At 37.8% G+C, this 11,355-nt stretch overlaps 2 protein-coding genes across 2 annotated transcripts; one reads left to right on the top strand and one right to left on the bottom strand.

Moving 5' to 3' along the window:
* The first annotated feature begins 315 nt into the window (after positions 1 to 315).
* On the top strand, positions 316 to 2,600 carry LOC119988304. The gene is made up of 2 exons (XM_038833286.1): positions 316 to 1,130; positions 2,030 to 2,600. Exons 1-2 carry the CDS (start codon positions 399 to 401, stop codon positions 2,387 to 2,389), a joined length of 1,092 nt encoding a protein of 363 aa, XP_038689214.1. The 5' UTR covers positions 316 to 398; the 3' UTR covers positions 2,390 to 2,600.
* A 1,443-nt stretch (positions 2,601 to 4,043) lies between these two features.
* LOC119988136 (vesicle-associated protein 4-1-like) lies at positions 4,044 to 7,062 on the bottom strand. The gene is made up of 7 exons (XM_038833077.1): positions 6,680 to 7,062; positions 6,189 to 6,259; positions 5,803 to 5,884; positions 5,470 to 5,588; positions 4,780 to 4,857; positions 4,559 to 4,690; positions 4,044 to 4,472 (listed from the first exon to the last, which is right to left on the bottom strand). Exons 1-7 carry the CDS (start codon positions 6,927 to 6,929, stop codon positions 4,413 to 4,415), a joined length of 792 nt encoding a protein of 263 aa, XP_038689005.1. The 5' UTR covers positions 6,930 to 7,062; the 3' UTR covers positions 4,044 to 4,412.
* Between the last annotated feature and the right edge of the window lie 4,293 nt (positions 7,063 to 11,355).

Below are 11,355 nucleotides of genomic sequence, written 5' to 3'. Positions count from 1 at the left end.
AAATATTAGGGATCCCAATAAATAATATCTCAATCATCCCAGTAGTGGATCTTATCCCTTAATTGACGTAAGTGTTGGTTAATGAGTGATAAATTCATTACTAGAATCTCTATCACTTTTGATCTCCCGTTGGAGGAGGCTTGATTTGGTGAAAATGGAGATGCAAAATGACACATGCACATCTCCTATTGGAGATGCTCTAATAAAGGTCAAACCCCGCGTAATAACTAATTACCGAATAGAGAAATGCCGGACAACAAAACAATCTCTCTCGATGTTCCGTAGCCAACTAACTAATCAATCGTTCTGACAAATATCCAACAACATCTGGATCGCAGTAGCTGGAACGTTGAAACTACCATTTCTTTAATGGTTCACGACTCCCTGTCAAACCAACCATGAAAGCCAACGTGTCACCGACATCTTCGTGTCGGCGACGCAACGAACCCAAACTTAGCAGAACCAAAAAAAAAATTAATAAAATTGCCCCAATCTTTCAATTCAAAGCATCTTCTACGCCTTCTTCGTCTCTTCTCCATCAATTCCAGACATATTACAACTCTCTTCCTCTCTCTCATTCTCTCTGTTTATTTTTCAATTTTTCATTCTTCCCCTGTAATCCCACCACCACCACCACTAAGGGCGATTCGAGGCGACGCGAAATTACAAAAATGGTGCGCCGTCTCTTCGCCTGCTTCGGCAAGGGCAGTACGACTACGTCGTCATCATCAGCGGCTGCCAATCACAATGTGACGGTGGACACGACGGCGGAGGAGCAGCAGCGAGGGGGAGCGGTGCTGGTGGAGCTGTTCACTTCGCAGGGGTGCAAGACCTCGCCGGAGGCGGAAATGCTGGTGTCCCGGCTGGGGAGGGGGGATTTTGGGCTGGACTTTCCGGTGATTGTGCTTGCTTATCATGTGGACTATTGGGATTATATGGGCTGGAAAGATCCATATGGGTCGAGCCATTGGACCGTAAGACAAAAGGCCTATGTTGAGGCCCTTAATTTGGATACTATGTTTACGCCACAAATTGTGGCCCAAGGAAAGGCCCAGTGTGTTGGGAATGAGGAGGATCCTATGTTGTCTTTGATCAAAACTGCACCCAGATTTCCTAGTCTTGGCTTCCAGGTAATTAATTAATTAATTCTTTTTTAAAATGTTAATTTTGTGTGTGATTTCAATTTTTTGTTATTTTGGGTTAGGATGTTTTTACTTTTACCATGAAAATTAAATTACAAATTATTGCAATAATAATTATAAATAGGCACTGTAGTCTCTCTCACATTCCACATTCTTTGGAGAAACAGATATTTAGGTTGTGATTCTATTTCTCAAGATTCAAGTTGACAGCATAAGCAATTGTATTTGGTGTTTTGAATTTTAGATTTTCTTATTGTCAACCAATAAAATGCAAACTACTTGAATGATAGTTTAGTGGTCAATTTTTATAAGGTCAAACCGTATGAATTTAGAAAGTTCTGAGATTGATTTTCAATGGAAGCTATATATTTGTGACCACGAGTTGAACTTTGATCCAATTTACCTTGTCGTCAAGTGGGCATGACGGCCCGAGACTATAACCGACCCATCTTAGGACTTCAATGCTTTTGCAGTCAAATGGCAATGATTTTGTTTGACATCTTTTTTTTTTTAATAACATTCTGTTGTAAATAATAGGCGAACATATGATTCAGTGGTGAAGTTGTAGGGTCGGGTGCAACGTATAAGTCACATGTTCAATTCTTAGAAATAACCTCTTCACATATTTTGGAGAGAAAGATATGTGGAATTGCCGGCGAGCCCCACCTAATCTAAAGAGCAGATCATTACTCTACAGTAATTAAAGTTCATATATCTGATCTATTATCAGTGGATTGAATTATCCCAGTCTTTGGTTAATCTGCATTTAATTTACTTATGCCCTCTTTAGATGGCTAATATACAATATTGTATCTCATCGTTGTTCTATGGGAAATGAAAACCTGATTTTGAACTAAATGAGAAAATTCTATTTCGTTTGTGAACAGGCAACCTTTCAAAGACCAACATCAGATTCATTGCAGGTCTCACTGAAAGGAGCTTTGAGGAGCAAAGTTGACAACAATGGTGCCAATGTCATGGTAGCTCTGTATGAGAATGGATTGGTGATTAATTGCCCAAGCGGAGAGAACAAAGGACGTGTTCTATCCAATGACTTCGTCGTAAGAAAGCTTGAAAAACTCTGCACTGTCAAAGATATCTCTGCCAAGAAGACGGTCTCGGGCACCGTCAACTTCACTCTCTGGGAAAGCTTCAATAGCAGCAAATGTGGTGTAGCTGTGTTTGTTCAGAACACTTCTCATCAAGTGTTTGGTTCGCAGAACTTCCAATTGCCAGACGATATATGAGATTTAGACTATCATGTACAGGATTTGTTGCTTGTTTAGGAACTAATGATTGATTGATTGATTTTCCTGTTAATTCTTCTTTCTTATTACCGTTCATATGCTTCGAAGACAGAACGAGAGTCATTTGAATTGAATTTCGTTTTCAATACAGATTTGGGTGCTCTTATGTTATTTCTCATTCTGGTTTGGAAAAAAGTATGCATTTTCTTTGCTTTATAAGCAGGGTTTACAGCCAATATAGAGTGTTTAATCCTCCGTAGCATGATTGTCCGCGGAGATCTTGTTCGATTGGTCTCACGGGGCATTCAACGACAGTTTTGATCTTGAAAACCGGCAGGTTGTGCTAATTGGGACCCCAGCAACACAAATACAGAACCATCCTCAGTGAATCCTCTGCCGCCAGACACTTCTCATGGTGAGAACTGTTTTCCTTCTGCAATGCATTACCAGGACTGGAAATGTGCATTTTTGATAACCCAATTGCATACCACTCTTGTAAGAAAACTGGTGATTTGAATTTGATTGGATGATCTTTAAATACAAATGCAGCTCCAAGAGTAACCATGATGCAAGCCCTCTAAGTACTTAGTAGGACTCATTTTTAACCCACAAAATTTTAGGAGAAAGTTTTAGTAGTAGAGAGTTTCCACATACATGAATGCACATATAAAGAAAAAAAAATTTTGGCCCAAGTTGCCCTAAACAAGTTGGCATACAATATGAACCAACTATTGGTTGAGTAGAGAGAGTACGTTTTCAATAACCAAACTGAGAGAGCCATATTGGTTGGTTATTGGCTTCTGTTAAAGGGGTAATGCTTGTAGGGTTTCCATGGTTCTATCCCCAATGGGATCTATTTTCGTTCGGTTTCGCGTTAGGCTCAGCCGTAACTTATCCATCGATATATTGTGCGTGCAACACATTCGATCCGAGTTTAGGTCCAACTTGATTGTCGAAAATAGACAAATCCCATAATGTCGTTTTCAATTATTAAAAAAAAGGAATGGTTTTTCAATGGCTCAATTATTCTCTCTTTAAGTTAGATATTCAATATACAAATGGTGAGGAACATATTCTTTGAACTTGTACATATATACTCATTGATCTGTTACCTAGTGGCGCGTTAACTACCGAAATAGGTCCCCACCACTTTGTCCATTCCATGACAATAGTATGAGAATCATTTCTTATCCGTGAAACAAATACATTGCATGAGGGACAAACAAAGATAAACATTCCTTATCAGCAGAAAATTAGAAACCTTAATGAACTTGTAACATTTTGAAAGTGATTGATTAGATGTAGGACAAACTAGCCTACAATCATCTTTTCCCAATCCAATTGCCGTTGAACATAGTTGATAATACAGTTTATTAAGGAATCAACGACCAAACCACATATAATTATGCCAATATAATAACGTTGTTTGAGCTGTTAAATAGAGCAAAAAGGGAATCTTTAGATCAAAGAAGATGAATCCATACATAGACAAGCATAAACTTTGGAGATTCCAGAGTATCTGCTACGGAAGAATAAAAACATGGGCTTTCTGCTGCAAGTGTTCTTGCGCTATCAACACAGCATGCAATGATGAAGAATGGTAGGTAGATTTAGCTCAGGATTGTATGGTAATTGGTAAATTAGAAGCAAAGACTCCAGGAAATCCAAATACATATACAGCATTACATTCCATAAATATGCACAAGGATTACAAAACTAGGAGGCCTAAAATCATAATTATTGATCAAATTTGACCGTGAATAGAGTGAAAGGATGACTACATATGCTTCTCTTATAGCATAGCTTATTATGATACAACAAAATATGTTATCTACATCTAGGATGACTCAGCCCATCAACCAGTACCGGAAATCCATACCCCTCATGGACAAATTGTGGCATGGCAATCATCATATGATGCATAATTTCCATCCCTCGAGTACGCCTCAATATACAACCACACATCGAAGGATCCCAATGACGATCAGACAAAAAAGGAAATGATAGTAAGAACAAGCATTGGCTACACAGAGTCAACTGCTTCAACCTGTTGTCGGGCCAGATACTTCTCCCTTCGCTCTTTCTGCAGAACAAATAGTACCAGAACATTAGAAAAGAATAACCAATACTGAAAAGAACTTCAAATGAGATCCAATAAGATCTACATACCCATTCATCTATGACCATATCTTCCCCAACAACTCGGGGGCCAGTGTCTGCTGGAGGATTTTTGCGCGCTTCGAGAGCAGCCTCAGCTTCAGCCAACTGACGCTTCAGTTTCTCCAATGCCTTTGTGGTAACCTGATACCAGCATCGAAAAATTACAGGGCATATCAGTAATAAAAACAACTTTGGAGTAACGATGGTTGAAAGTATCTAAACTCACTTACAGGACTAGGACGCTCTACGTCCAAAAATACCACACGCAAAACCCGCTCAACTGTCACCTCATCCTTCTGTTCATCAAACTGTAATAGTAACAGAAAATCTTTAGTCAGTACAGGTCTGCATCCAAAGAGAGAAATAACCTCTCAAGTACCACTATCATATTCATCAACGGAACACCAGACACCAGCAATAAACTGCCTATGGAGAGCAATCCACCAAAACCTTTTCTCCTCAGACTAAATTATACCCTGATAAAGGAGTTTTAAGTCATGTAATGAATATAACAAATTAGCAAGGAAGCTATTCCTATAGTCCTAGCCAGATAGACAATTTCCACAAGAAAGAAACAAATTCAAATTTAGGGTCCCTCTCTCCCCCAATGAGATGAGCATCTAGTTGATAAGTCCCTGCAGAAACCCCATCACGTGCTGTGATAGGTTTCCTGATAGAAATAAACTACCATCGTTATGCAATCAGAGGCCTCACTTGAGATTTCCGAATTAAATCTCATCTTCTATGAAATTCCAGGTTTCGCATAGAACAGAGCTTCGGCATAAATGAGGACTGTTTAGATTGGGCGGGAACCTATAGTAGTTCCATCAAATAAAAGAGCACAAGTGGACATATAAAACCATGACACCAAAAAAGTGAACTGAACAGATGACCACATCAGGCAGAGGGATATGACTTACCAGCTCAGGTACAAAGTCCATTCCTTCTTTCACCTTCAAACTCATGATCTTAAATTTAACCTTGCTCTTCGGGTCTACTTGTTTTGCATTGTTCTCTGGATGCTCCACAAACTTGAACACTGTCCATAGAATTCAAAGAAAAATAAGATAACAAGAAGATAAAGCCAGTTTACTAGCAGCAACACAAAGTTTGACATCCTGAATTGAAGCTGAATGAGGAATGCTATGGAGAAAAAAAAAATGCTTACATAAATCCTCAAAATCCAAGCCCCAAGTCCTGTAGCAGCAAAAAGGTATAAAAATATAAACAAAGGCTTAGAATGATATAATTACCAGTTGCAATAATGCTTTCTCCAGGAGCGAGGATACCGCCAGGAGGACGCATATAGCAGCTCTTAGGTGCAGTGGTTTGAAACTGAGATCACAAAATACTATCCCAGTCAAATGGTTTAACTGGTGTTATTACAAGTACTTACGTACAAACACCCAATTGATCAGATTACCATAAAGAAACTAAAGATTCTCAAGACGAATACTGCAAAACAACCCATCTTACTACTTTCAGTCATGAAAAATAATGGGCACTTTATGTTTACTGAAAGCACTACATTCGGAACCCAAAAAAAATCAAAAAAGACAATTAGAAACATAAAATCTAACAGTTCAATTGCCCCAATAGATGGACTGATGTGCAGATTTACCAAGAAAGAAATTAATACCTTGAAAGCTACATGAGACCTGCTTGTATTTTTCAACCTGACTGCACTTTTCACCTGTTTTCCGGGTTCATCTGCAAAACGCACCACCCCCAAGAAAAACAAAATCAAAACAGAAAATTATACGGAACAAGAACATTAGATTAAATTAAAACTCAAATCTTTTTTTAAATTAAACTCAAATCAACAAACATGAAAGTCCAATTCTTGAATAGAGGGGCTTCTTACTATTTTACTGAACTATAATTCGCGCTTATCAAGCGAAGATGTCAAAGCAAACTCTGTTTTTTTTAAAAAACAGTAAAAAACTTGCTAAAATAGAAAAAAATTCATTAGACAGAAACGACGGATATAACAAAACGACGACGACGAGATTTCTATTATCTTATCTGAGCTTTTCACGTTGCAGTTGAAAAAAAATTCTAGATTAACGTCAAAAATGAATATATAGTTTGACATAGACCAGTAAGTCAACGCGAGGAACGACACCGTACAAGGGAAGTAGAGGTGGTTGGGTGGATCGAGCCGGAGCCTCCGCCGAGGAGGAAGAAGCGATCTCGCCACCGAAGAAACCGTTTTGGAAGACTTACCGTTCGCCTCCACTTGTCGGTTACCGCGGTGGCTGCTATTGAGGTTCTGCGTGGAAGAAGAAGAAGACGAGGAGTTGGTCCCAGTCTGCCAAAACGGACAAAGCCTGAACAACTTCACATCGGAGTGTGACTTTCTCCGGTCGGCAATCGCCATGGCTCACCCGGAAACCACTCAACTGCTGGTAGAAGACTCACTTATCTGGAAGTTTTTCGAAAACGTAAAAATCTGTTTCGCTGGATAGAGAGAGGGAGAGAGGTGGTGGTTACAGAGTAAAGTGTCATGGGCTCACGTGTTTAAACACGGCCCCAGATTTCAAAGTACGGTTTAACTAAAATCTATTTTAATTTTGAAATCCGCTGCATCAAGTGATTGTATTTGTCATTCTAAACGACGCCGTGGCGACATCCATCTTTACGTAAAAAGTGTAAAAGTAGTTTTATTGTTAGGATGGGATCACACTGCCCCTTCTGTGTGCGCAACTGCGCATTGAGTAAACTCTCATCGAATTTGCATATTAAATCATAAACTACGCATATTAGTAAAATCCATGTATGAGCTCATATCTATAGAGAATATTCAATTCTTGTGGAAGAGTATGATTAGTATACCTTATCAACATATCAACACCATGCATTGGCAAAAAAATATACAAATTTATTGAATTTCTTTGGGCTAAAACCGTATGGACTCAAGAGGTCATGAGTTTGATTTCCGTTGGGAGCAATATTATTTTGGCTACACGTTGGGTTTTGACTCAACTTATCTTGTCATCGGGTAAAAAACTTCTGTATTTATTGGTCTGATGACTCAAGTTTAGGTTTATATCAATCGTTCAAAAGGTCAATTTATCTAGTGTCGTTCTCAGTTTAAAAATAAAGAGCGTGATATGAGGGGTAATTTGGTAAAGTTGGTTATAAGGTGTGGCTTGAGGTTTACGAGGCGTTGGGGGTAGTAATGGTTGGGTCATGCAAATCAGTAGAGTAGGTAAGCTTGCTCTACGCCCATTTATTGTTGGGCTCGCTTTGTTGGTGAAAGTTTGTTGGGATGTTAGAGAATTAATTAGGATAATAACGACATTTCGACATTCTATGTCGGGGAGAATAACTATGTATAATTGAATCAAATTAGATTTTAAAAATGAGATCTTAACCTAATGGTTATAAATAAGAATGTCCTCTTCCACGGTCGTGGGTTTGACTTTTATGAAGACTTGTTATACAAAAAATTCTTTATTCGTTTGTTTGACGCACGTAGATTGATGGTTCAATTTTTACCCGAATTTGTTGTAAATGAAAATTTTCATATATTTGTCTGACACAAGAAATTTGATAAAGGGCAAAAACTCATAGTTTTGCATTATGAAAAAATAGTTGTAATTTCTAAATGAGTAAAATGTAGAGTATTTTTTTTACCCGCTTAATTATTGATTTCACATTACTATTAATAGGCCTCAGAAAGCCCATCATATATGTAGTCCACATTTGCAGTACGAAAGCCCGTAAATACGTAGACAATCTGGGCCAGATTATCGTTAATACCCAATTGGACATATGATTGATGGTTACAAGCCCTATAGCCTCTTCAAAGGCCCAAAATACATGTTACCATCTAAGTATTTTGTTTTAATTTTTCAAAAAACAGAAAATAACCCAACCCTGAAAAGTTAAAACAGTCTGGTTAATTCCAAAATAATCCTGAAAGTTACGATCTAGGCCAGAAAAATTATCCTTAATACCCAATTAGACATATGATTGATTGTAACAAGTCTTATACCCTCTTCCAAGGCCCAAAATAACCTCGAAAGCACGGTTGGTACTCATTAAAAGTAAGCATTTTCCGTTTTTTTATTTATTAGAAAAATGAAAATAGAAAACAAACCAAACCGACCTAAGAATTCTCCGGGATAGATCCCTTTCCAATCACCTCTACTTCCAAGTTTAGAGTAAAACATCAAGAATTGTTGAATTTGTGAGAGAATTTCACAATTTTACGGATCCTATTTGAAAATTTCCCAAAAAACTACAATAACTTTTCAACAAAGCTCGATAATACCACCTTATACAAAAAAAATTCTAATTTATTCAAAAAAAAAAACCAATTAACAAATCTTAATTGGGACTCCAACAGATGAGGTGGAAGACAGTCTGAGTCTTCTCTTCCAATCTCTTCTTCCTCCTCCTCTCATCACCAATGCCTCTCAAACCCTGATTGACACCACCAGCAGCAGCAGCATCAATACTACAACACCTCATACTATTGTTTCCTTTATTACCACCAGAGTAGTCTGCCATGGCAATACTCCTCTTCTGCTGCTGCATCGATTTCAATGCTCTCTCAAACTTGCACACACTGTTTCCCATCTCTCTTTTCTTTGTTACTGACTCACTTGACACTGTCAATTCACAGAATATTTCAAGGCAAATACCAAGTTACTAATACTTGGTGGGCACGGCATATGAAATTGGTTTTTGGTTGTTTTTAGGGTTTGTGAAAAGTGGGCTTGGGCCTCACGCAATGTGTGGGCTCTAATCTCTGAAATCTAAGGGCTATAATTAATTATTGACGCCTTTTGGGCTTTGATTTGATAGGTTGATATTTGGCATCGAGGTGAATTGTCTTAAACACCCTTTTCACCTCATAACTCTTAGCACAGGCAGGAAGTCATGACTTCAAGTCTCATGGATGTTTCTATGTGATTTGAGAGATTGGGCTCCTTACTCAGCCCAGCGTGTGCGTCCCATGGATGTTTTTATTATCGTGATCTGCGAGATTGAGCTAAGACTATGAATAGCAGCAACATTTGGCTGTATCTCAATCAATCAATTAGCATGTTCCACATCACCATATGTATACACACACTAGCATGTACGCGGTCCTCATCATGCCAATCTAAAAATGTGTATATGACCATACTGTTGGGGAATTGCCCCTCAGGATCCTTCTTTCAGAACTATTAACAAACCAAAGAGAAATTGAACTTGAAACACAATCAACAAACACATAATTTAAGTGGAAAACTCCAAAATCGGAGAAAAAAACCACGGGTGTTGTCAAAGACAACCAGAGAAACTTTCACTATATGAAATTGTTACAATAATTTTCTCAGTGATCTTTCACTACCCAAGAAAAAAACCTAAGAACCCTAGAGATTGTCCATAAGCCCCAATTCAGCCTATCGTCCTAAGATTCTACATCTTGAACTTCTTACAGTCTCACACCCTTGAACCTATATTCGAACCCCCAAGAGATACACCGAGAGATAAACCACAAGGATTTCCCCACCCTTGCTCACTCTCTCCCTTTCACACTCTTGAACCTATATTCGAACCCCCAAGAGATACACCGAGAGATAAACCATAAGGATTTCCCCACCCTTGCTCACTCTCTCCTTTTCAGTCGCCTCTCTAAATCCAGAGAAACAAACAATAAGAATTAGGGTTAAGTAAACCTAAAAACAATCCTACAATTTATAAGTTTGTACAAAACCTAATCCTAATCAAACTCGAATTATCAATTCTACTCTAACTTAAGTCCAATTTTATTGATCAATTCCAACACATGCTTCCCCTGTGTTGATGATCTCTAGAATCTGATGTAGCTATATGTAGAAATATTCAGCATTTCTCGAAGTCTATTGGACTGCCGGCTCTTATAAATTATAATACATGTCAGTTGTTATGTCCATCTAATACGCATTTGATGCTTCAATAATATCAAATAACAATTGTAGTTGCCATAATGAGAAACTCTGCCATAATTGGTGTATAAAGAATATGTGCTAGTCTGACAAGATTTGGATTAGGTACACCTAAATATTAAATTAATTAATTAGTGATGCTAAGGTTTTAGTCTAAGTGATAAGAATGTTATAATTTATTAACCATTTGAGAATATCCTAGTTCGTATCTCTCCTAATTTAGGATGAACGGTGTCTGATGTCAAGAGTTTGAACTAATCAATTGGGATATTTCTTTGTGAAATCCTGATTCTGTAGGTTTGTCCCATTTTCGAGTCACTTCCCTCATAGACTTTGACCCAATCTTACTTGTCGTCAGCGTGATGCGGACTATTCTGACAGCTCAAGATTTAAACCCACATCAGTTATTCGAATGACATGATGGGTTGGGTGGTTTCTCGGGAATTTTTTTTTGTTATGAATTATGGTTTTACTAGACTGATTATTGTTCAAATACATATAGCATTTTTTAAAATTGATAGTGTGAATCAATTTCGTTGACATAGAATAAGATATATAATATAATTCAAAGTTCTAGGAATTTCTCAATTATACTTGTGGGATTGTATGTACATTTTTTTTTGGAAAACCATGAGAACAGTTTGGATAAACCTTTTCATTAATTATAAGCTTTAAAAAGAGACACTTACACATGAGGAAGATGATATCTCCACCCACACAATATGAAAGAACATGAGTTCTTAGACGAAATACCGAAAGACCTAACCATGATAGAGAAAAGGAAGTCTTAGTTGTAATATAAACTAAGGTTTGACTAAGATCTTTGTCTTCTATTGGTGGTTGCTAAAAAGTATTGTTGCTTTCATTATCTTCTGTGGGCAG

The sequence above is a fragment of the Tripterygium wilfordii genome, chromosome 21, assembly GCF_013401445.1.
Source record: "Tripterygium wilfordii isolate XIE 37 chromosome 21, ASM1340144v1, whole genome shotgun sequence".
Taxonomy (NCBI): domain Eukaryota; kingdom Viridiplantae; phylum Streptophyta; class Magnoliopsida; order Celastrales; family Celastraceae; genus Tripterygium; species Tripterygium wilfordii.
This window is presented reverse-complemented; position numbering and strand designations above follow the sequence as displayed.